General features: G+C 36.8%; 3 protein-coding genes and 3 pseudogenes across 4 annotated transcripts in view; 2 read left to right on the plus strand and 4 right to left on the minus strand.

Moving 5' to 3' along the window:
- Positions 1 to 1,673, plus strand: part of LOC125469502 (prothymosin alpha-like) — a 46,798-nt gene extending 45,125 nt beyond the window's left edge. For both annotated transcript variants that reach the window (XR_007251778.1, XM_048566892.1), the window contains one exon: positions 1,651 to 1,673. Coding sequence is in view for 1 of the 2 variants with exons in the window: in XM_048566892.1 (XP_048422849.1) it covers positions 1,651 to 1,661 (11 nt within the window). In the remaining variant the exon portion in view is untranslated. The remainder of the gene's footprint in view (positions 1 to 1,650) is intronic.
- Positions 1,674 to 4,764: 3,091 nt separating this feature from the next.
- Positions 4,765 to 5,652, minus strand: LOC103928357. The gene is made up of 2 exons (XM_048566895.1): positions 5,207 to 5,652; positions 4,765 to 4,880 (listed from the first exon to the last, which is right to left on the minus strand). Exons 1-2 carry the CDS (start codon positions 5,637 to 5,639, stop codon positions 4,852 to 4,854), a joined length of 462 nt encoding a protein of 153 aa, XP_048422852.1. The 5' UTR covers positions 5,640 to 5,652; the 3' UTR covers positions 4,765 to 4,851.
- A 4,535-nt stretch (positions 5,653 to 10,187) lies between these two features.
- LOC125469470 lies at positions 10,188 to 11,545 on the minus strand (annotated as a pseudogene).
- An 835-nt stretch (positions 11,546 to 12,380) lies between these two features.
- On the plus strand, positions 12,381 to 21,190 carry LOC103935806 (annotated as a pseudogene).
- Positions 21,191 to 21,547: 357 nt separating this feature from the next.
- Positions 21,548 to 22,669, minus strand: LOC103935804. The gene has a single exon (XM_048566886.1). It carries the CDS (start codon positions 22,546 to 22,548, stop codon positions 21,796 to 21,798), a length of 753 nt encoding a protein of 250 aa, XP_048422843.1. The 5' UTR covers positions 22,549 to 22,669; the 3' UTR covers positions 21,548 to 21,795.
- Positions 22,670 to 22,681: 12 nt separating this feature from the next.
- On the minus strand, positions 22,682 to 25,434 carry LOC103935810 (annotated as a pseudogene).
- Between the last annotated feature and the right edge of the window lie 941 nt (positions 25,435 to 26,375).

A 26,375-nucleotide genomic window follows, 5' to 3' on the forward strand; every position in this document is an offset into this window, starting at 1 on the left:
ATACAAGACCGAATCCTTGTATAAGTATGAGTTCTATTCTTAAGCTTATCAACTCGGAGTTTCAATCCTAACCAAAGTTGAATTAACTCTCATAAACATATTAAGACTTCTTTATAGCAATCTGAGACAACAAGGATTATTACCAAACCGTATGAATCATACTCATACTCTAACACCCAGAACTTGGTGAGGATCTTGTGGTTGATAAATTCCGGAGCTTGTGAGGACTTACCGTGTCGAATCGGGTTTCGTTGAGCTTCTGGATTTGGATCGGAGAATGGGAAGTGGGGTTTTCTGCAGGGGATGGAGTCCTCCATTGATGAGCAGGTGAGCTTCTGCGGAGGTTTTGGATTTTGTGTGAAGCAAGGAAGACTTTGAAGGCAAGGAAGAAGAAAGAGTGGAAAAAAGTGTGTGCGTAGGGGAAGGGAATTCAAAAAGTGGAGTGTCGATAGTTATGACCGTTTGGTTGGAATGACGCTATTGACTTTATGTTTTGTTTTGATTTAGGGGATTTTGCGGAGTGGCGATCTTATGATTCTTATCTGTTGGGGCTTGGAGGTCATTTGACAAAAGAATAAAACAAAAGCAATGCAACATATAGCTCGTTGAGCACCTAAGCAAATAGCAAAGCAAACTATACGAGTCATGAACATACAAATTTGATGATACACATCTAGGAAGATTTTTTCTCATATGTTTTTCAAGAGTTTTATTTATTTTTATTTTTTGTTAGTGTACGGGACAATGAAAGATAAGCAATTTTTTCACATTCTATTTTTTCTTCAACACTCATCATGTTATTTCTAGTCGTACGCTTGAATAAATTTAAAAATAATCAATAGACAAAAACAAATCATTAACTGATGAAACTGGAATTTTTGCATGAATATGTGAACCAAAATCATTTAACATTAAAATTGAATTGTTATTTAGTTTAATTGGTTGCTTTTTTAGACGTGAAAGTAACAATATTGAGACGAAAATTTAAATTCTTCAAGGACAAAGATCTTCTTAAAGGTCACGCAGTGAAGAACCAAAAGGTGGCTGTTCAAAATAATAGCTCTTGTAATATCCATGACATAGGTTTAATTTTTCAACATGAAATTATTGCTCACTGTTTAAAGCTTCTTTTTATGCCACACCTTGCACACCTTAAAGCTGAAAAAAAAAAATTATGCAGAGAATTATTGCCGGATCGATGTTTATTCTTACCCATTGTCTATTCTGTTTTTTCGTTTCATTTTTCTGAAGACTCTCCGGGACAAAGCTCTTGAGTTCAGATTCTTGCTTCAGAAAGCATTCTCAAGTTCAAATAGATAACCACAGGTTGCTTTTGCTTTTCCATTTTTTTTGTTTCATTTGACATGCATGTTAAGATATTATGTTCTTACCTGAGAGGTTGTCTGCAGGAGCCAGTTAGGTCTTTATTTTGTGATTCACATGAGTCAATGCAACATATTCTGATCTAGTTGAGTCATCTAAGAGAACTGTGGCTGTCATAAAAATTTGTTGTCTACCTACTACTTGGTCTGTGGTTTAGCTTCAACCTTGTTGTAATATGATAAGTACTTTATACATTATTATGATTTGTTAATATTTCCATTTGTATATGCTAACATTTATCGCATCGTGCTATTTTTCTTGTTACAGGCTTTACTTGAGAAGAACCCGTCTGTCGTTCAAGCAACATATAATATGTGCAAACTCCATTTATCAAACTATTATATTTATTTTATAACACAATTTGGCTCTCCTTTGTTGTGCATAATCTATCATTTTCGGCATGATAAGTGTTGAATGTTTTTATGTATATTTCATATCTGAAACCATTACACAATGCAACATATATGGGAGAATCGAAAGCAACAAAATGATGACCTCCAACATAATGATGACACATCCAATCCCACTAATCTTAATCTATTATCTATATGGGAGAACCGAAAGCAACAAAATGATGACCTCCAACATAATGATGACACATCCAATACTCCCCCTCAAGCTGGATCCAAAAGGTTGATAGATCCAAGCTTGCCAAGAAGAAGCTGAAACTGATGAGAGGCCAATGATTTTGTGAATAGGTCCGCAAGTTGATCCGAGCTCCTTACAAAATGCGTTTGGATAACCTGAGATTGAACTTGTGTACGAACATAGTGACAATCGACTTCAATGTGCTTGGTTCTCTCATGAAAAACTGGGTTGGAAGCAATGTGCATTGCAGCTTGATTGTCACAGAAAAGGGACATGGATTGATGATTGAAAACACCTAAGTCACACAGTAAACCTTTGAGCCAGATTAGTTCACACGCAGTAGATGCCATTGCCCGATATTCTGCCTCAGCACTGGATCTTGCAACGACAGTTTGTTTTTTGCTTTTCCATGAGACAAGGTTGCCTCCCACAAACGTGCAAAATCTCGTTGTAGACTTACGATCAATAGAATTGCCAGCCCAATCTGCATCACAATAACCTGTAATCTGAGTGCTTGCATTTTTCTTCATGATTATACCACGTCCCACAGAACCTTTTAGATACCGAAGTATCCTTTTGACTAGGTTAAAGTGCTCCATCGTGGGAGAGTGCATAAATTGGCTAACAATACTGACAGCATAGGTAATGTCGGGCCTTGTGATGGTCAGGTATATCAACTTACCAACCAATCGCTGATAATAACTTATGTTTGGAAGAGATTGACCCTCTAAGTTGACCTTAAGTTTAATGTCAAGAGGTGTAGGGACCGGTTTAGCATCACTCATGTTTGCTTCCTTAAGGAGATCCAGAACATATTTGCGCTGGTTAAGGAAGAAGCCCTTGTGAGATGTAGCCATTTCGATGCCAAGGAAGTATCTCAGAACACCAAGATCTTTTATTGCAAAGCGTTGCTGAAGGGAGTGCTTGAGTTCTTTGATTTCTTCAGGGTTATCTCCGGTGATAATCAAGTCATCAACATACACAAGAACAACCAATGTACCAGCGGTGCCTGAGCGTACAAATAAAGAGGAGTCCGCATTGCTTCTTCCAAAACCAACACTGATAAGGACTGAACTGAGCTTAGCATACCAGGCTCTCGGTGATTGTTTAAGACCATAAATTGATTTGTGCAGTTTACACACAACATCCTGTTTATGACTTTGAGAGTGACCCGGTGGTAATCTCATGTAGACGTCTTCTTCAAGCTCACCATGTAAGAAGGCGTTTTTTACATCCATTTGATACATAAGCCATCCTTTGTTGACAGCCACAGACAAGAGTACGCGCACTGTGTTCATCTTTGCAACGGGGGCAAAGGTTTCCTTGTAATCCACATCAAATGTTTGAGTGAAGCCACGGGCCACTAATCGTGCCTTGTGTCTTTCAATAGACCCATCCGAGTTGAATTTAATCTTGTATATCCACCTGCAGCCTACTATCTTCTTTCCTTTGGGCAGTGGCACAATGCTCCAGGTTTTATGTTGATCTAGTTCATGCAGTTCATCCTGTATTGCTTGCTGCCACACTTGGGATTGGTTAGCTTCTTGAAATGATTGAGGCTCTTCATGCGCAGATATATTACTCAAATAGGCAGTGTAATTATGTGACAACTTTTGATAAGAACAGTAGTTGGATAAGGGGTGCTTGAGCTTGTACGTAACAAAGTCTTGCAGTCTTGCTGGTGGGTGCCTCTCACGAGTTGGATTTCGTCGAGGTATGGTAGGAAGAGACTCTTCTGAAGGTTCTTCAGGACCAATACTACGTAGAGTTTCATCTTCTACAGGCATGTTGCTGTTGTCATATGAATCCGGTTGATTTGGAGCCACAAGATCCATTGTGTGAGTTTGATCACCCGCATTGTTGAGTATCTCAGTCCTTGGCAGTGGAAACATGTCCAAGATAATCTCCCCCTGACTTGTACTATCCAGAGACTTACTGTAATAAGAGTTAGTTTCATGAAATTGAACATCCTTTGAAACAATTAATCTCTTAAGTTGTGGATTATAACACTTATACCCTTTTTGTGTAGACGAGTAGCCAAGGAAAATGCATTTAGTTGCCCTAGGATCAAGTTTGTCTCGATGTAATGATTGAACATGAACAAAACAGATGCATCCAAAGACTTTAAGGTGAGACAAGTCCACCTTTCTGTTCTTGACTATCTCCATTGGGGATTTGAACCCCAAAACCCTACTAGGTAATTTGTTGATCAGGTAAGCTGCTGTCATGACGCTTTGAGACCAAAAACGTTTTGGTACATTCATTTGTAACATCAATGCCCTAGTTTTTTCAAGGAGATCTCGGTTTTTTCTCTCGGCAACACCATTTTGTTGGGGTGTGCCAACACAGCTAGTTTGATGTATGATGCCATTGTTGCTCAAATATTGAGTCATGACTTGGGACATGTATTCTGTGCCATTATCAGACCTTAGGGTTTTGATTTGAGAAGAAAAATGATTTTTGACAAGGTTGTGAAAGTCCTTAAACACTTCCATCACCTCATTTTTTGATTTTAACAAATATAACCAGGTGGCTCTTGAATAATCATCAACAAAAGTTATGAAATATTTATAACCATCAAAAGATTCATTTGTTGGTCCCCATATATCAGAGTGTACAAGCTCAAAAAGATGAGAAACTCTAGACATCGAAGACCCTAGAGGTAGTCTTGTTGCCTTTGACAAATGACAAGTTTCATAGTGGGTTGATTCTTTGCCTAAGTCAGGAAATAAGGTGGATAAGATAGGTTGAGATGGATGAGCTAGTCGTTGGTGCCACAAGGTGGAAGCTTAAATGGAGGTATGGATGGACTTTGACTTGGCATGGAACCCACAGGAAGAGCTTTTTGATATGTAATAGAGACCATCAAGGTAAAACCCCTCACCAATCGTCCTCTTGGTTATACAATCCTGAAAAATGACAATTTTTGGTGAAAAAATGGCCAAACAATTTAAGGAATTTGTGATTCTTCCCACTAAGAGAAGTTGAAATGGAAATGATGGGACATATAGGGCCATAGACTCTATTTGATCAGATATCAGGTGGATTTTTCCCTTTCCTACAATCCTAGCACCTTCACCATTAGCAACAGATACATGTGAAGGATTATGTAGTTTCTCAAATCTATGTAACTTTGACATTTGATTAGTCATATGGTCTGTGGCACCAGAATCTACAACCCAAAAATCATGTAACTCATTTATTTTAAGAGCAGTTTGGAAAGCAGTTACGATACCTTTCAAGTCTGTCTGAGGTACATAATCAGCATCAGCTAAAAAACCTGCAAATTTGCCCATCAATGCAGTAGTACTTCCATCTTCATGATCAACCGATCCATCCTCTTTTCCCTTCTTTTTTTGGAGATACGCTGCGAACTCATTTAAAAGGATGGCAGGATTTGCAGTGAACTGTTGATAGGTATCAACATTGTTGATAGATGAAGATGTTGCAGTGTTAGCACGAGGGTGTGCTCGACTTGTCTTTGGTGCGGATTTATCCTTCATGAAGTCAGGTTTGAGTTCTGGATGTAGGGTCCAGCACTTGTCTCTCACATGCCCGATGTTGTCACAATGTAGGCACTTTAAATGAGGGTTTTTTCCTTTATATCTTTTTTCATTTGTCAGGTAAGCCCTAGCTTCTGTCACGTTGGTTTTTATACCATTGTTCATGACTTTTCTCCTTACTTCCTTACGTTGGATAGTTGCACAGATACTAGTGAAGGATGGTAGCTCCGAGTTCATGAGAATGTGACTTCTCAAATCCTCATATTCTGAGCTCAAGCTAGACAATAATTGAAAAATTTTATCTTCTTCAGTTCTTTTAAGGAGCACAAAGAGATCAGTTGTGTGAGGTCTGTACACATCTAACTCATTCCACATGCTTCTCAAAGAACCAAGATGTTGAACAAAGCTTTTACCTTCTTGCTGTATGTTGGAGATATCCTTCTTGAGTTGAAAGATGCGAGCTGCATTGTTTTGATTTCCATACATCTCCTTCACGGTGGTCCAAAGAATGAGAGACGACTCGGAATAGCTGAAGATTTCAGCAATATTCCTTTCCATAGAATTTAACAACCATGACATGACCAGTTGATCTTTACATAGCCACCCTCCATATTCTGGAAAAGAAGCATCTGGTGCAGGTTGACTGCCATTGATGAAACCGAGTTTGGATCTTCCACCGAGAGCAAGACTAACAGCCCTTGCCCATGGCAAATAATTAAACTCATTCAATAATACTGAACTGAGTCGTTGGTTTGGATTGATATCCATTTCAGAAGCGCTTCCAGATGAAGAAGCAATGATACTTCCATCTGCCATTGTTTTTGAAAAATAAACACAGCAGATTCGATATACAGAACTGGCTCAGGATGATGCCCGCTCTGATACCATGTTGAATGTTTTTATGTATATTTCATATCTGAAACCATTACACAATGCAACATATATGGGAGAATCGAAAGCAACATAATGATGACCTCCAACATAATGATGACACATCCAATCCCACTAATCTTAATCTATTATCTATATGGGAGAACCGAAAGCAACAAAATGATGACCTCCAACATAATGATGACCTCCAACATAATGATGACACATCCAATAATAAGAATTGCCAATATGTGAAAGGTTTCCTATGCTGAGTGTATTACATTTTGTGTTTGAAGTTTTTAATAACCCGTTTAAATTCTCGTAAAGTGTGTTTAGCTTATAACTATACAATTAGCTAAGATAGAGTTCGATTTTATCAAATCAAACTTTAAGGAAATGCTTCATATTTCCTCTATTTCATATAATTGTCAGGGTTCCCCAAACTTCAGAAGTTCCACTACACCAATTACTATAATTAGTCAGATTATGCTCGTACTCAGTTTTTGTTAAGAGTGTGAGAGTGTTAATCAAGAGTAATGGATTGAGCTCAACCTTGCCCAAGCTTATCTGAAAACACAAAGCATTGAGCTTGAGCTTAAACCGGCTCAATTGTTAACCTAAATCTTGGCACACCAGCTTTGGGTCTCCTGATTTGTAGTGAAGTTTATGCTTAGTTCTGATTGAGATCAAGCCAGTCCCAATAGGTGATGGTTTACGCGTATTAGGTGGGAAGTTCAGAGTAGTCCAATCGGTTAGAAATATAGTTGTCTTCAACAAAAATTTAAAACTTCTGTTCTGTAGGTAAATCTGGACGAACTAAGAAGGTTGGGTCTTGTCTTGTTGATTTGAGGATAGCCAAGATGAAGCCAGACTTCAAATTGCCCTAGGATGTCGGCGCAAATCTTTCCTGCTTGATTTCATATAAACCGTAGCCTGATTAAGCATAAAAATAGCTTTTGGGCTAGAATGGTCTAATTGACTGTCCTAGTTTGTCTCAGCTGTTCAATATGAAATATACCAGACAATAGTTTTCTGACATTTAAATTCCATTAGGCACTAAATTAAATTAGTTTGTTATCTAAAGGGGCCGGCAAAGAACCATGAAACGCATTTGTAAATTATACTTGTAAAAATCTATGTTGCCATATGTTTACTTTAAGTATACTCTGGGGCAGTTCTGCTATAAATCATTTCGTGCTCCGACAACTTCTCTCGCATGAATTTTAGAAATTTGTTCTATTATGTTCAACTTTTCATTATGCACGCATTTCCATGCGGATTACTTGGTCTAATTAAGACCTGTCATGTTGTATCTTGTAGAGTAGCTACTTTCAGGAACAAATTGATAGACAAATGGCAGAGGGAGACAGAGGTGACCACAGGTGTTGCTGCTATTAAAAGCAAACTGCATGCTATTAATCATGTCTGGCTCTATACTTGAAATTTGAACTTGTAACCATGCCTTTTCCTATGTCGGACTTGTGCCATGAGTTGCCAGATATTCACCAGGAAGTCATTTTTCCTTTTCCAATTGCAGAATATTAGTGAACAAGTTGCTTCTTATATGAGAGATCCAAGCAGAATGATTAGGCAGATGCAAATGAGGAAATCAGCAGTTGCTGTATTTGGCACTGTAGGACACTAAGTCTTACATCTAAATTGAAAAAATGAAAATTTCAGAGTTCCCAAGGTCTCATGTGCATGCTCAAATACATTTGTGCTTCATATTTGTTAACATCATAACCATATGGGGTTTTCTTAAGTTTTGTACATTTGGTAATTTAAACACGATTTATGGATGTGCAGGTTGAATATAATTGTGGTTAACTATAATCCTATACTAATCTGTAAATTCATTGGAATTTACAACTTTCTCATCTACTTTAGTATGTTTCTTCTTCTTCGCCATCTCTCTGCCTTCCTTCGGCTGGGGCCGTCTTCATTTTTGCTTCTCTGTCTCATGAAATTATAACTGCACATTATCTCATTCCATTTAATTGTTGGCCTTTTCCCTTTCATGGTTGAGCCTTTAATTTGGGTTGAAAATTGAAAGGCATTCAAGGAGTCGCATTGAGATTCTGGTAAAAGCTAGAAGCCAGTTCAAGGAGCGTAGGTATTAAAAAAGTTATTTGGTCAATTTCTTTGTGCATGAAAGTTGTTGAATTGTTGGTTTTCTGTGATGGATTTCTCTTGAATTTTGATTTCACATATAGAACAATGATGGGTTGGTTTCCTTTTTCCTTTTTTTCTTTGTTGGAAATTTCAATTGCCATATTTTAATTTAATTTTATCCATCGGTGATTTCTGATTCCTATAAAATTGAACCGTTTCCTGCATTTTATTTGTTTCTATCGTTTTCTGGGTTTGTCTGCTATGGCTATTATGATTTGGTCCGGCTAATGGACTCTCTGAAAATGTGTTTTGGCTTTTTCTTTAATACAAAAAACTAAAAGCTGATTTTGTTTGCTGACGATTTGTTATGAGGTATTGCTCTAACATGGAGATAATGGCGCTGATTCTATTTGTTAAGAGGTAATTCTCCTTCTCTTTGTCTGAAAAACATACAAACAACATAAAACTTATGTTTTTGAAATGAATACATACTGACCTGGAAGTGTTTGTATGGAGTATAATTCATTGCAATACAACAACACAACATACCTGCGTCTTCTTCATCAGAGTCCATGATGAGGCGATTAAACCCTCTCGGCCTATAGAAATCAAGGTGATCAAAATTTTCAATAGAGAAACCAAGGAAGTAAATTCCTGCTATATACTCGAATATCGACAAATCTCCACCAATGACAAATGGATCTGATTTGGTGTTGTGTTCATATTGTTTTGGTGCTCTTGCACAAGCTCGACACCAAACTCCTTGAGCTGAAACTGACTAGGACTCGTGTACTGAAACAAGCACTTCCATCTCCACATTGTAATATTGTTTCATTATCCATCTTCCAATGCCTCAACCATATCATATCTTCTCCCTCTCCTGGAATTCCATGGAACTCTGGGCCATAGATCCACTTCAGATCATTACTCTTGTTACTCATTTTGGTTTCGAGCATTTTACATAATCTATTGAATTGAAATTTGAAACTTATGTAGAAAATGAACTGTGTTTTGCTAGAAGGTGGTTTTGTATCGATTTGTTTTCTGTATATAACACGGATCTCGTTAAGGGTTGGTAATAGTTGCATGATTCAATGTGCTTACTACTGTTGGAAGTTCTTTAACCAAATATAGAGTACACATGAGTATACTAGAGGGTTTTCAGTTAAACTGGCCGAGAATTTTCCCAAACGGTGAACCAAATTATCTTAAGCTATAGAAATGAACTTGAATTTGACTGGTTACGCAGGTCTGGCTCTTTCTTTGCTTGCATTCTGTATCTTTATCTTTTTAGATGATGTGGATTATAGGCAAGTTACCTAGACTTGTGCTTTATTAGGGTACGAAAAAACAGTGGTCAGGCCTTAAGAGAGATTTGTTTGAATCAGATATGGCAGTTGAGTATCTTATATTTCTGAAGGAATCCAATTTATATGATTAGTGGATGGGATTTTGGGAATATAAAGAACAAGGTTCCCTTGTATGTCCGGGACAGCATTGCATCCTTGCAATGCCTAATCTTTATGGTCTTTCCCGGCACTTAAAACACTACGTTGAGATTGGCGTCTAGTGTGAAACAAATAGTTGCATTCTTGGGTATTCAAAGTTTTGGCTTCATGAAAGTGTAGAAAGTAATTTATCAAAATAGGCTTCTAAGTAGAACCAGGGACTTATTTTCTGTAGTCTAGTTCATTATGAATATCACTATATACGGAACATTTGTATGTTTCCTCTTATTCAACAACAATTGACATTCAAAAGGTCAACCTTTCCACTTAGATTATGTACACAAATTCAGATTATCCTCTATTAATTAACTTTCAAAGAGAAATGTTAGACTCTTCAAAAAATGAGACTTTCTATGATCTCTCTGTCATATCATATTTTTTTCATAATGTTTTATAATGCTAACATGATAAATTGACGTTAAACTGTGAGTATAGAGAGTCCATGCAAAATTTCACTTTGAAAGAATCCTCTTAGCATTTCTCACATTTGAAATTGTCCTACTTCCAACACATCAAATAACTTCTCTTTACTTGGCCACCAACTTCTCAACTTGGCCTACCATAAAATTAGTAACAGCCCAAATTAAAAATTAAAAATAAAAAAAAAAGAAGGAAAAAACAGAAGGGTCGGCCTTCAATTACCAAAACCCTATCCTAAAAATGTCCACTACCAAACACATTGTCACCCATTTCCTCCTAATGAGGAAAATGTTTCTAAGTCATCAGTTTTCCTATGATCCCTCTACTTCGAACCGGAAATTATGACCGATGGGCGGATGCATCAAGCGGTCGATGTTTGATCGGAAGTTTGGCCCATGGGCTGATGGGAATAGGCAGTTGGAAACTAGGCGGATCATTTTAATGGGTTGGGCCGTTTGTAAGAGTTGTGGAGCAAGTCGTGGCAGCAGAAGATGATGAGGATTAGACGGCCTTGCTTGCTTAAAAGACAATTTCACCCTTTGCTCAGTGAAGAAATTTCTCACCTTGACCTCTTGTTCTGAAACCAAACTTCCCCTTGTCTCGATCTTAGGTTCAGCTGATTTGCGAACGCTTGCTTCAGCTTCTGAAACACAAAACACCCTTGCTTCACCACCAAAATTGCACCATTGCCACTGATCAGTCCATCGGTGAAGACCAAAACACCCTTGTCCAAACAGCAAAATCTAACCGGGTTCAGAGTGTTGAGCTTCTTGAAAGTCTCATCGAGCAGCAGAGACTGCTCTTTGGATAGCATGAGCTTCTTCTTTGACATGTCGCTGCCTTGCCGTCTTCGTCGTCTCTGCCACCATCGTGGGAGCACGAGGACTTCTCACCCTCATTCTCGTCGCCGGTAGGCTCACTTTGGACCCTCTTCCCGCTCAGGTGTCAAGATTTGTTTACTCCCTGACTGAGTTCGGCCAACAAGTTGGCACCCTCCGCATTCAACTGAAAGATATAGTTAGCTTATTAACTATTCGGCTTGCACGCCACGTAGGTTAGGTAGTTTTTAAGATCAACACCATGAAAATTAACTATAACAATAATCGCAAATCAACTATCGGGGATTATCCATAACCATATCCATCGGTAACGATTTTCCATGAATTAGCAGTTATATCCATTTTCGTCAATACAAAAAATATATTCATTCAGTTGATACACTATAATTTAGTAGATACTAATTTCGTTATTAAATATTTGTTGTATGAAATGATTCAATGAACAAGTATAGTAGGATACAAAAATTAAAGCATTGAATTTAAAACATTAATGATGTCGGCTAACGTTTGATATCTCTCTTAAGCATCATTAAATTTTCATTGATTTTGATTCAGAACTTTTGAACTTTCTCACAAAATGCAACTTTCGTATTTTACATCTAATAGGTTCGGTGAATAATGAATAGAAATACATATGTACATATATATATATATATGCATATATATTATATGATAATATTATATTATATATAAATTATGTTACATATTATATATATATATCATTTGGGTCGGATTCGAAAACGATTATGGAATGAAGATTTTTATAACCGTATTCAAAATCATAATGGAACAATATTCACCGTTTTTCAATATTCAAGATATTCGAGTGCATTCGATCCGTGCGATTTGTTCTTCTTCGACGCACAAGAACTCCTCTTCGATCCTCTGAAGCACTCTATGGAGTTACCCAAATTTTCATACCAAAATCCGTTCATTCGGAAGATTATCCACGACTGTTGAATTTAACGTTTTGAATTGTCATCCCTAGCTTAAACCCCCCAAAGCCCAAACCCTGCAGCTTCTTCTGAGGCTTGTCTGTGCCTCTCTCAAGGCTCTCTCTCTATATATGTATATTTAATTTGTGTCGCTTGAAAGAAAACAAGGAAAAATGATCAATTTTGGAATCCGGGATTCATAAATTGGTTTGGATATTTGAAATGAAGTTGTATGTACCATCAACGCTTAAATCCTTGTGGAATTAAATTCTATAAATATGTGGGTGTTTGAATTTGTAGGGGTTCAGACGTCACAATGGAGAGGAAGGCTGGTGAAAGTAACAGTGAGTTCGAGGACAATGGCGATTCGACAGCGATGAGCTGAATGTTACTTTGATATGTAAATTCTGTTATTGGGTTTTGGTAATCATTCGGTTTTGTTTTGGTTGTTTTATTGTTAATTGATGATTTGTGACGTAGATGAAGCAGGAAGATGATGAATTCGATGATGAGCACGACGGCGAGGAGGAGGAAGAAGAATAAGAAAATGACGAAGAAGATGGAGAAGTTGGGGAAGAGAAAAATGGTGATAGGCAAAACGATAATAAAGATGCAGAGATGGAAGAATTCGAGAAAAAATACATCAATCTTCGTATTAGGAGCAGTAAGAGACTTCTGTTCACAATCCCTTTATGCTTAATTATAAACTAGTGATGCTTAATTAGAATGAAGACATAGCTAAATAATAGGAATATAAGAGATAATATGCATAGCAGTTGGAGGTTGGTGACGAAATTTGATATTAGGTTACAGAAGTCGTAAATAGTCCGCGGGTGTAGCTATAGGAATTGAATACTAGTTGTTGAATACTGAAATAGAAAGGAACAAAGTTACCCGAAAAATGTAGAAACCTTGAGTAGTGAATGATTTTTGGGATGAGTCGTGGACTAAGTCGCTCTCTTTAAGACGTTTCGCGGCTCTGCTCAAAAGTGTGCAAGCAGTTCACAAACACCACGTCATCCCCAGGATAAAACAGCTCAGAACCTTCTTCTGATAAAGTTCTTCCTTGCACAGTGGAAGAACCTTCGAACTCACACCCTCTCAATATGTTGCTTACCAAAACTATATATTAGAACATATATATGTTTTTTTCAAAAAATTATCTTCATTGATTCTAAGGACTACTACATATACTATAGAAGAAAAAGACGTTGAGAATTTGAGAGATTAATGAGGACTTGAAGGCAGGACAAAACAGAAAAACCAAAACATAAAGTAATTGCATATTAAAGGGCAAAACGGTTTGAATATATATATAGTACATCTAATGATTGTACTTTTCTATGCCTAGGGGCTGTTTTACGTAAATATTAGTCAAAATGTTTGAATATTTATCAGCACAATTATTAGTCAAAACGTTTGAATATTTATTAACATAAATATTGGTCAAAACTTAAAGCAAATTCAAAATGAAAAAGACAAAACGGTTTGAATATGCTTAATAACCTAATCTTCTTCTCTATATAGAAAAGGAATCCCACGTTTCATATTTAAGAGGAGATAACTCCTTATCTAATTGATAAGGCCAAAAGAAATTGGCTGTTATGTATATAATATTGGTAATTAAGCAAAACACAAATATATATATATATATATATATATTTAAACATTTAAATAAAAACATATTTACTCCAACAAGTGCCATTTTCATCTTAGCTCAAGGCTAATTTTTAGCATCTATTTAATTTAGTTACTACGAAGGCACAAAATGGAGCTATATAGGCTGACATATGAAGTTAATTTTGTTCTTCGTTTATTCCTTGTTCCCATGCAGAGATATTTTAAAGAATCTAAAGGGTCATAAGGACAAAGATATTCTTAAAGGTCAAGCAATGAAGAACCAAAAGTTGTGTTGTTCAAAATAGTAGCTCTTGTAATATCCATGAATAGGTTTTGTTTGTCAACATGAAATTATTGCTCCTTGTTTAAAGCTTCTTTTTATGCGATTCCTTTAAGTTGAAAAAAGAAAAGAAAAGATTTATATAATCAGCTATTGTCTGACTGATGTTTATTCTTACCCACTTTCTATGCCTTTTGTTTTTCATTTTTCTGAAGGCTCTCTGGGACAAAGCTCTTGAGTTCAGATTTTTGCTTCAGAAAGCATTTTCAAGCTTATCCCAAAATACAAAGGGTCGAGCTTGAGCTTCGACCGGCTCAATTGTTAATGTAATTCTTGGAACATCAGCATTGGTTCTGCTGAATTGTAGTGAAATTTGTGCTTAGTTTTGATTGGGGACAAGCCAGTCCCAATAGGTGATGGTTTGCGTGTAATCGGTGGGAAGCTCAAAGTAGTCCAATTGGTTAGAAATACAGTTGTTTTCGACAAACATTAGACACCTTGGGATTTTGATTACAGAAACATCAATTAAATTACCCTCTAGAGGTAGGTATTTGTTGCAGTTGTCAAAAGCATAATGTTGACATGGAAGGTAAATCGGTTGGGCCTTGTTTTGTTGATCTGAGGATAGCCAAGATGAAGCCAGATTTCAAATTGCCCTAGGATGTCGGCACAAATCTTTCCTGCTTGATCTCACATAAACCTTAGCCTGATTTAGCGAAAAAATTGGCTTTTGGGCTACCATGGTCTAACTGACTATCCTACTTTGTACTGTTTGCATATGTTCATGAACTTCATGTATTGCATCTGCTAATACATATCTTGTTCTGAAGGTAAATTTGGACGATCTAAGATGTCACAGTCATCTAAGATCATTGATGGTGATGAGGATTGGTCATGGATTTCTGAGTTGCTGTCGAGGTACTTAAATCATTCTGGGAAGAAGAATCATATTCTACTATCTACATATGCTCTTATTGTATTGAAGTCTCTCTATAATACTGAAATATTTTTTTTCCTTCTTCATGCCATACTTTGCTGATCCATTTGGAGCAGCAAAAAGAACTTCGGAGTTTTGTTGTTTTATTGTTAAAATTCTTGTAACTGGTGGATTCAAGTACCTTACTATTATTGCTGTGCTTCAATACCTTGGTGTCTAACTTTTCTTATATTTTAATACATGGTTCTTATCAGTTAATAAATGAGGCTATTTTGTTATTATGTTTGTCAACTATTCAATATGAAATATACCAGACGATAGTTTTCTGAAATTTAAATTCCATTAGGCACTAAATTAAATTGGTTTGCTATCTAAAGGGGCCGGCAAAGAACCATGAAATGCATTTGTAAATTATACTTGTAAAAAATCTATGTTGCCATATGTTTAGTTTAAGTATACTCTTGGGCAGTTCTGCAATGAATTTTTTCATGCTCCGACAACTTCTCTTGCATGAATTTTAGAAATTTGTTGTACCATGTTCAACTTTTCATTATTGTTTACATTTCCATGTTGGTTACTTGGTCTAAGACCTGTCACGTTATATCTTGTAGAATAGCTACTTTCATAAACAAATCGATAAAAAAATGGCAGAGGAAGACAGAGGTGACCACATGTGCTGCTTCTATTAAAAGCAAACTGCATGCTTTAAATCAGGTCTGGCTCTATAATTGAACTTGTAACCATGCCTTTCCCTATGAAGGACTTGTGCCATGCTTTGCCAGGTATTCACTAGGAATACATTTTTCCTTTCCAATTGCAGAATATTAGTGAACAAGTTGCTTCTTATATGAGAGATCCAAGCAGAATGGTTAGGCAAATGCAGATGAGGAAATCAGCAGTTGCCGTATTTGGTGTTGTAAGATATTAACTCTCACGTGCATGCACATTTGTGCTTCATAATTTTAACATCATAACAAGATGGGATTTTCTTAAGTTTTGTACATTTAGTAACTTAAACATGAGTTGTGGATGTGAACGTTCTTGAGGGGTACAACACTGGGAAGGGAGATGTACAAATTAATTAACATTTTTTCCATGTGCCATTTTAAGTTTTTAACTCCCAAATGAGGTACAAATTAATTGTTTGGGATGGCGCAGTCTATAATTAGTTTGATACTACGTTTGAACAAATTTGTGTTGTTTGTGGTGTTAGGTGCTTTGCTCAATTTTTCTTTTTGGATGGCCCAATGTGACTTGATGAATTTGGTCCTTTGATTGCTACAAGAACAGATCATGCATCCTGTGTGTGAGGACTATGACAGTTTCAATACTCTTCATACGCCATTACCTTTAATTGTATCTTTATGTTTAAAATTTTGATTCGTTTTCCACTTCGATGTGCAGCATGTAAGGTCTGCTTTAATTATCTCTTTGATTTGTTATAAAAGTTAGGGTAAATTACATTTTCATACCTCAGGTTTGGGGCCTATTTCAATTCCTTACAACATCTTTAACACATTTCACTTTCATACCTTAAGTACTATTTTATTTCAAAATAATACATCTGTTACATTTTTTTATCCATAGATCTGTTAAGTGCTGACGTGGCTGCCACATATATGCCACGTGGCTGCCAAATGTGTGCCACGTGGCAAAAAACAAATTTTTTTTTTAAACCTGAATTTAAAAAAAAAAAAAAAAACCCATCCCCGACCCACCCCTTCTCCCATCCATCATCACCCACCCCAAAATCCCACCCGAGCCACCCCTCTCTCCCATCCCCCATCACCTACCCTAAAAAATCTCACCCGCGATTAGGTGGATCTACCACAAAACCAGTCCAAAAATCATCTCAAACTCAAAATCCCCATCTCAAACTCCCCAAGATGAATCTACCACAAAACCACTCAAGATTAGGTGTGATTCGGGGTCTATGTGCAAGGGAGGTGGGTCGCGGGGTCCCAAGAGGAGGGGAGGGAAGGGAGGTTGGTTGTTGTTGGAAATGTGCCCTAAAACCAATCATATGATGATACTTTACGGACATTTCAAACTAATGTAGTTTAAATGTAAAGGGCAAAGATTATTGTTTGAGCCGTCTCATATAAATGTTATATGCTTAAACGATAAGTCCAAGGAATATGTGATTGGAAGAATGCGATCTAAAGAAGTTAGATTCATGAGACCATTCTTTCGTTGACACATCCTAAACGTTCCTGATCATAGGATTGTCAATTGGGCATTGACAGTCCGTTAAGATCAGTACGTGCTATGTCTTCTCTCAGGGAGAGTGACTAGTCTCGAGTCATTGGTGTGTGTGACATCAAGACAAGTACGTAGGTGCTCAATAGAGAATGAGTTCACTGAACACGATCAACGAAGAGTTCTCATATTCATGTCACATGAGAACTCATGGTTGGGATAATGCAAATTAGTCTTTTGACCTGAGGCATCACAGTTGTCTTGTGGTTAGGTCCTTAATCTTTGATTATGTCAAAGTCACTCCATCAGGAGGGTGTCCATGGCATCGTTGGGGTTAAGCCACTTAGCCATGGAGGCAAGTGAATGCGCAACAAGGGATCTCTAACCTTCAAACTGTTTGAGGGAGAATACTCTTTGATATGATTAAAGAATCTTTGGCCAAAGTATGAATGAGATTTAGGAATGTGTTCCAAATCACATTCAAGGTAATCATATAAGCACAAGACTCACATTGGATAGTAGACATGAATAAACTATCAAACCAAACAATGTGGTCAAGAGTATTGTATTAGAGAAAGACCGTATTGCATTTGTAATCCTAAAACTGAATAGGTTCTCCACCTCTTCTGATTAGCTTGGGTAACCATGACATGCTGCTAGGCGTCAACCATGGTTTGTGGAAGCCCTAAAAGTGTATTATCACTAACGGGAGAATTGAAAGTAAGTTTCAATTCACAATCGATTTGAAAGAGTTTGAATCGCCCACTGCCTCGCTAAAAGGAACCTAATGGATCGTACACCGTGTAAGGTAGAGATTGAAGATTCAACGGAGATGAGTAAGAATAATTAAATGGTTTAATTATTTATGGCAAGGATTAATTAATATGATTATTAATCAAACGAATAAGTTCGTTAAAAGACCTCGGGATAGTTTTGGACCTTAAGGCCCAATGGGCTTCGAACGTCAAGTCCATTGACTTAAGTTGTATGACAACTTAATGAATAATGATTCACAAAGGCCCAAATAGCCCAATAAATCCCTAAGGCCGGCCATGTTAGAGAAAGAGTGGGTTTTGACTTATTTACAAGTTTGCCACTCAAATGAATTAAGGTATAAGTGTGACTTAATAGCCAAAATTCATTAAGGGTTGTTTTTGGGGAAATTGGAGAAACACAAACTCTCCTTTCTCTCTAGAAGTGGCCGGCCATCCTTGAGAAAAACATCTAGCAATCTTACTTCCTCAAGGTCACTCATTTCTTCTCCAATCTTACCTTGGTGTGGAGACTTAGAGGTTCTCAATTTTGGGAACTTGGAGAAACCTTTTCATCCATCCAAATCCATGGATCTAAGATGCAAGGAATGAAGGCCCTCTCTTTGGGTGATTAGCCTTTGCTTATGCAAAAAGGAATCTACAAAGGTATTGATTTCTCAACTCACTTTGTTTTGAGTTGAGTCTTGGTTCACCTATCTACTAGGCTTTGAAGTTCATGGGTTAAGTTTTGTTTTTGAGTGCATATAAAAACATGATTCCGCCTTTTAATTGTTAATTGCATGTTGTTGATGTTGCTCAAATGAACTTGTTTTTCACAAATTTTCCTTCAGTTGTTGGGTCGTAGGCGCGTTGGGGGGCGGTTTGGGGACGAACCGGGTTGTAGTTTTTTTTTTTCCCTCCTTCTTCTTCTTCTTCAGTTTTTTGGGTTCTTCGGGGATGTGGGTCGCTAGGGGGAGTGGATAATGGTGTTTTTTTTTTTTTTTGAGAAAATTTAAGTTTTAAAAAAAAATTAAAAATTTTTTTTTTGCCACGTGACACACATTTGGCAGCCACGTGACATATGTGTGACAGCCATGTCAACATTTAACAGATCCATGGATAGAAAATGTAACGGATGTATTATTTTGAAATAAAATAGTACTTAAGATATCAAAGTGAAATTTTTTGAGGATGTTGTAAGGAATTGAAATATGCCCTAAACCTGAGGTATGAAAATGTAACTTACCCTTTTTTTTTTTTTTTTTTGAGAAAATTCAGGTTTAAAAAAAAAATTAAAAATTATTTTTTTTTGCCACGTGGCATATATGTGGCAGCCACGTCAGCACTTAACGGATTCATGGATGGAAAATGTAACGGATGTATTATTTTGAAATAAAATAGTACTTACGGTATGAAAGTGAAATGTTTTGAAGATGTTGTAAGGAATTGAAATATGCCCCAAACCTGAGGTATGAAAATGTAATTTACCCTAAAAGTTACATTTCTATTCGCACAGGTACTTTTATTCCTTCACTTTGATAGGAGACAAAATCTGATGCTAGTGCACTAGCTGATGGTGACCCCGAACTTTTGGACGACTTTGAGTTGTACTAGCAATTTCTAAAAGACTGTTTTGGGACAATTGACTCAGCAACTTCTGGTAAAACTATTGGGCATCTCATACTTCATATATGAATGACTGCATTTGAATTTGATACACAGTTTACCCAATCTATAAGATTTCCTGTATTTCAAAATACATGTAATCAGATTGGATATAAAAACTGTGGCTTTTGGAAATTGTCAAGGATTATATCGTCCTAAGTGATGTCTGGTATCCTCGTTAATTTGCTGCTTTGGATATGTGGAGTTGATGAACATGATTTTCAAACAATTTGGACTCATCTAACCAACTTTAAGTAACCAAGTCTGAGTCATGAGGAGAGTTTCATTCAAACAATCTGTATCTACAGTCATTGAAGTCAATGACACTGTATTGTCTCAGCTTATAGTGGGCTTGGAACCTAATCGATCCCGAACTTCTATTGTTCAAGTTTTTTGTAACTTTGAAATGGAACAAGCTAGCAATGATTCCTGCTAACAATCACGACCTATTTGATCGTGGACTTCTATTGTTTATTGATTTTGATTATCCGCAGAGACAACATTTTATTCTTTGAAAAAGTTGCATGCTAAGAAGGGGAAGATTGTTGACAGAAGAGCCACTAAGAGTCGCAAGATAAGGTTATCAATAGATTCTTCGGTTCCCTATGTGAAACTGCTGTGATTTTGTTTTGAAATATCTTGGAGCATCTGTTGAGCAAACTAGGCCAAATTGTTGAAGACTTATTGCGTTATTTTAGCTGTTGCTGGCAGCCCTCGTCCTTGCAATTGTGTAATCAGGTTCATCCTCTCGCACTTCTTCTTTGTCTGAAAAACATACAGATAACATAAAATTTATGTTTTTGAATTGAATACTGACGGACTTGGAAGTGTTTGGATGGAGTATAATTCATTGTAATACAACAACACAGCATACCTATGTCTTCTTCATCAGTGCCCATGATGAGGCGATTAAAAAAATGGAACAAGCTTACAGTGGGCTTGGAACCTAATCGATCCCGAACTTCTATCGTTCAAGTTTTTGTGTTTTTGTAACTTTAAGAATGGAACAAGTTGGGAGTTATTTCTGCTAACAATCATGAACTAATTGATCCCAAACTTCTATTGTTTATTGATTCTGACTTTGCACTATTTGATTATTCGCAGATACAATATCTTATTCTTTGAAAAGGTTGCATGGTAAGAAGAGGAAGATTGTTGACAAGAGCCTCTTAAGAGTCGCAAGATAAGATAGATATCAATAGATTCTTTGGTTCCCTATGTGGAACTGTTTTGATTTTGTTTTGGAATATCTTGGAGCGTTCATTGAGAAAACTAGGCCAGATTGTCGAAGGCTTATTGCATTATGTTTTTGCAGGTACAATGTTTATGAGAAGATAGTAAATTTCATGGCTCCAGAGACCATGGCCGTTTCTCCTATGCTTCCTGATCTCAATAATTTGTTCGGGTTGAAGAAGCAGAAACCAGCTTTCATAGTGTAGTAGCAATGCAAGGTTGAATCAGCTGTATAGTCCTTAGATCTCAGGCTAAGAAATTGTTTGCTCTTAATTAATTTGATATATTAGTCAATCTAATATCTGTTGTTCTGATATTTATGTAATTTACACAATTTTTCATTGGGAGCCCAGTTTTTAAGAAGCATGATTTTGTTGTAAATGACAAGTACTATCTGTAAATTTGACATTTATAAGCAGATAGGATGTTTTTGCTTTCCCCGGTGCCAAAATATTTTCCACCAGTTCAAAGAAATGATTTTTGCCTGGTATTGCTAAAGATACCTATGTCAATGTCCTTCCCTTGTATGTTTAGAATCATTTTTTTTCCAATTATTTACTGTTGCTACAGAATCATTTGTTTATCTTCTGGTACATGATTGTATGCAATTAGTGGCAGAGAAGAAAAATTCTTAAGTATCGATAATGTTGGATGTATTTTATGCTATATTTATGCAATATTTAATGATTTTGACCACATTTGAACTTCGATATTTTGAAGGCAGAAAACATCTTAAAAACAAGGAGGGAATGCAAAGATATGTCTGTATCAAGTAAAATTACATACTCATGGATGACTTGTGGACTACTGTCGCTTCTTTTTCCAGGAGATGGAGGACCGAACTACTAGAGCAAGCGTGAAAATAAGCCGGCATCTGTGAGGAGCACCTTCCAGCCTCCGAGGCTGCAGTTGTTACTGGCAGCCCTTGTCCTTGCAATTGTGTAATTAGGTTCATCCTCGTGCCCTTCTTCTTTGTCTGAAAAACATACAAATAACATAAAATTTATGTTTTTGAATTGAATACAGACGGACTTGGAAGTGTTTGGATGGAGTATAATTCATTGCAATACAATGACACAACATACCTGTGTCTTCTTCATCAGTTTCCATGATGAGGCGATTTAAAAATCTCCGCAGAAAGATATCAATGTCATCAACAGATTCTTTACTGCAATCGAGGAAGTATATTTCTGGTATATGCTCCCACATGGACAAATCTCCACCGATGACAAATGGGTAACTAGGATCTGATTTGGTGTTGTGTTGGGTACTTATCATATTATTCTGGTGCTCTTGCACAAGTTCGACACCAAACTCCTTGAGCTGAAACTTACTAGGTCTTATGAGTACTGAAACAAGCACTTCATCTCCACGTCGTAATGTTGTTTCACTCTCCATCCTCCAATGGCTCAACCATATCATATCTTCTCCCTCTTCTGGAATACCGTAGAAAGCTGGGCCATAGATCCACTTCAGACCCTTGCTCTTGTTACTCACTTTGATTATTATTGGAGGTTTATCATCATCATCATCATTATAATTAGAATTCTCCTCATTTGCATACGTAGCAGAGATGTTCAAGCCTCGGATTTTTTGACTAGTAAGGAGTAAAGGGACAATAAAACATATGGAGGACTTGGTACTTTTATAGCTGAACCGGCCTGAAACCTCGTTCCCAACAAAAAAATGTGCTGAATATACCATGTTGATACAGTCCGTACGTATTTGCCATGCTCATCACAACATTACTAAGTCATTTATTTCCCATTATATATATGACTTATGTGTGTGTGTGTGTGTGTGAGAGAGAGAGAGAGAGAGAGAGAGAGAGGCGCACTTGGACGAGACTCCATCTATCATATTTTGAACTGATGCATTCTAATTGGCTGTTCATTCGAATTCCAGGCATGGATTCCAAGTTGAACAAGCCCAAAAGTTTGATCATTTCCACATCAACTCTATTAATAGACTCTAACTTGAAAATGTACTGCCACTCAACCATGTTGTCGTTGTGTTTTCCCCACACTCCTAGTTGGAGCCCCACAAACGATTGATATGGTACTTTTTTCAATGATATGCAATCGGATACATCCATCTTTTTGTGTACTCTCGGCAACCCCACAAGAGATTCGAGCTTCTTACAATTACAAAAAGAGAGTTCATCAATCCTCCTCAAACCTTTGATGAAAACTGGTAGGCTACAAATTGGATTCTCATCTAGATATAGTCTTTGTATTGAGGATAGATTACTTAAATCCGTAGGAAAGGCATCTTCAGAAAGATTTCACCTACTGAGATTCAACTCTACTAAGGAGCATGGAAAAGAAATCTTCTTTCTGGCCATAATTCACTTAATGGAACTCCATCTACTTTAAGAACTTCCAGAGACTCCATCTTCTTCATCATCTCCACTGGAAACTCATCAAGATTTGAGCAACCAGATAAAATGAGTGTTTCAAGTGATTTAATCAAACAAATGTTCTTTGGAAGCATCCTATGATTCTTGCAATCCTTGATGGATTCATGAACATCAATCAGGCTTGTGCAATCTACAAGAATCAGTTCTTCTAGACTGGGGCAAAGTGAGAAGTCCATGATTTTAGTGAGGGCATGGGAATGGTTGACGTCAAGGATCTTCAACGATGGAAGAGACTGTAAGATAAAAACAAAGAAAGAAAAAATGTGTAGGAGTTAATTTTAACATATGCAATTGGTCAAAAAATAAAAAAACTGAATTGAAATGAGTAGAGTAACATACTTTTGTTCCTTTCCAGACTTGTCTCAAGCTACTATATTGCATTTCAAGAACAATTAAACACCCCAAAGGAAAGCCAATAGGTATAGAATCCAATGGAAATTGAAGCCAACACAACCATCTTAATCCTGTAGGGAAATCTACATAACATCTATCTAGTCGTACATGACAAAGATGTAGTAGCTGTAATTTGCGCATCTTTTCAAATGCATTGGTTTCCAAGACTGTCTCATTTGTGTTTATTGGACTGTGTGCAAGATGCATATGCATATTCAGGACAATAGCTTGGATTTTTTTGTACCCTAAAGGAAAAAACGGAACCGTTAGTGTGGATAATTTTCACAAGAAGAAATACATATATAGACATTAAAGGCATGTTTCTTACATTCTTGTCCCTCAATACTTGGAAAGAATCTTTATGGCGTCATAATCTACTATGTTTCTTAGGCTCTTCTGATTACACGCGAACAATTTCTCTTCCCATGTCACGAATCATGTCATGCATGTTCACCTCGTTGCATCCTTCAATTGTCACCAAGCATCTATCAATGAGATTTTGAATGCCAACAATTGTATAGAAATCACATCCATCGAGTATTCTAACAATGTAGTTTTTGTCCCTTCCTATTAATTAGGAAACAAGCAATGTGGAGGAATAATTTTTGGTAATGGGCATCTTGTAAACGTCATAGCTTATTCTTAGTTTATTCATGATTTCACCATCAGGAATAACTTTTTGCTTCTGTAATGCACTTTCCCATACATCTACACTTTCCCATACATCCATACACCATTAGGAATAACTTAGAGCTAATGGAAGTCCACCGCTATGTTGCACTACCAATTTTGAATGCTCCATGTATTCTTCTATGGGATGTTCCTGGCCAAATGCATGCCAACTGAAAAGCTCTAGTGATTCATTGTAATTCAAAGTTTCAACTTTGTGCACCCTTGTAACTTGATATGCCTTTAGCAACCCTTTATGCCTAGTTGTTATAAATATCTTACTTCCGAGATAAAACCGATCTTTCATCTTTAGTACTACATCTAATTGGTCCATATGGTCAACATCATCAAGAACAAGCAGAACTTTCCTAGAGCTTACAGCGCCTTCAATCTTAATTATTCCCTCACTAACACTCTGAATTTTCACTTTTCTACCATTCAAAATATCAGAAAGAAGTTGCATTTGTATTTGAACTAGCCATTTGGTCGATCTGCTGTTTCTCTGATATTTTCAACGAAACTACTTCCTTGAAAGTTTCTAAAGTTTGAATTGTAAACATGTTTTGCAATGGTTGTCTTCTCTATTCCAGACATGCCATATACAATAAATATGCCAACATCGGTTGATCGATCTTCTAACCACAAATTGATGTCTTCGACTTGAGAATGAATTCCAATCAATTTTGGTTCAACACTCAATGGCATGCGACTTAACTTGCCTCCTATCACTTTAACAATTTTTTCGATAAACTTTGACTCGTACCTAAGAATTTGCAAACACAATGAAAAATGAAATGGGGAATTTAGATAATTAAAACATTTGTTCATGGCCATTATTTAAATAAGGGAAAAAGATGACTGCTAACAAAACTGATAAGAAAAAAAAGGAATACAGCGCAGAATTTATATGAATTTAGACACTTACAACACATATTACATCCTAACTTTTTTCCACACCTGTTTTTTAAAAAGGAGAATGTTAGAAAGACCAAAAGTTTAAGAGTAACGCTACACTTACTATCTATTTGTACAATTACTAGTTCCATCTCTCCAATAGAAGTAGAGCCTATCAACGGATGCAAATCTCTTCTCTATTAGAGAGATATACAACTGGATAGTGAGAACAGCATTTTTGAAATTGTAAACCAAATTATGCCTCATCGATAAAAAATAAGCACGCTAATCGATACTTAATTAATAATCTAATCATCTACAATTATATTATTTGGTTTAAAAATTTTGATCTTCCTAACATTATTCTTTAAAAAATTTAAGCAACTGCAAACTAGTAGACTAACATGGAAAATAACTAATCCTTAAGTTGAGCCGAGTGTGATTTCTTTGAGTTGACCTAAATTGGGATTGTCACTACCGAGATTGAATTAATAAATATATAAAAATCTAGGTCACTACGGATCATACATCAAATTGACTCAAGAAAGATAAGAGAAATGGAGAAATGTAAGTTACCCATCTGCTTGATTTTGTGAGACCATGCATGCTAGATCTACAACCGCTGCAAGTTCTTCCCTCCATCCCTTCACCTTTTTTGGCGACTGAGTTTTCTTGTGTCTAGCAAATGCTTTTCCAATATTCTCGTCTGCTTCCTCAATTGGGACGCATCAACATCGTAGACGACTGGTAAAACTACATGGTCCGAGGTGGTCCTCTTGCGTTCAAGGATCAGCACAAGCTCATCCAGGCATCATCTGGATGTCGCGTAATCTTTTGAAAACTCGACAACAGAAGTTCGTGACAGCTGGATTTCTTTCTGCAGTCTTGGCTTTATATCTTCTCGTCTCTCAAGTTCATCATCGTCTTGGATTTATAAAAAAAATAATATAAAATGTTGACGTGGCTTAACCGTGACCACACAAAACAGGAGGGCACATGAGGGCATCGAAACTAGGAGGGTAGACAATCCTTGTCCCAATTATATATGGAGAAGGATTGTCTACCCTACTAGTTTCGATGCCCTCTCATGCCCTCCTGTTTTGTATGGTCACAGTTAAACCACGTCAATATTTTATATTTTTTTTTTATAGAGATA

The sequence above is a fragment of a genome, unplaced genomic scaffold, assembly GCF_019419815.1.
Source record: "Pyrus x bretschneideri cultivar Hongxiangsu unplaced genomic scaffold, Pyrus_bretschneideri_v1 Contig43, whole genome shotgun sequence".
NCBI lineage: Eukaryota > Viridiplantae > Streptophyta > Magnoliopsida > Rosales > Rosaceae > Pyrus > Pyrus x bretschneideri.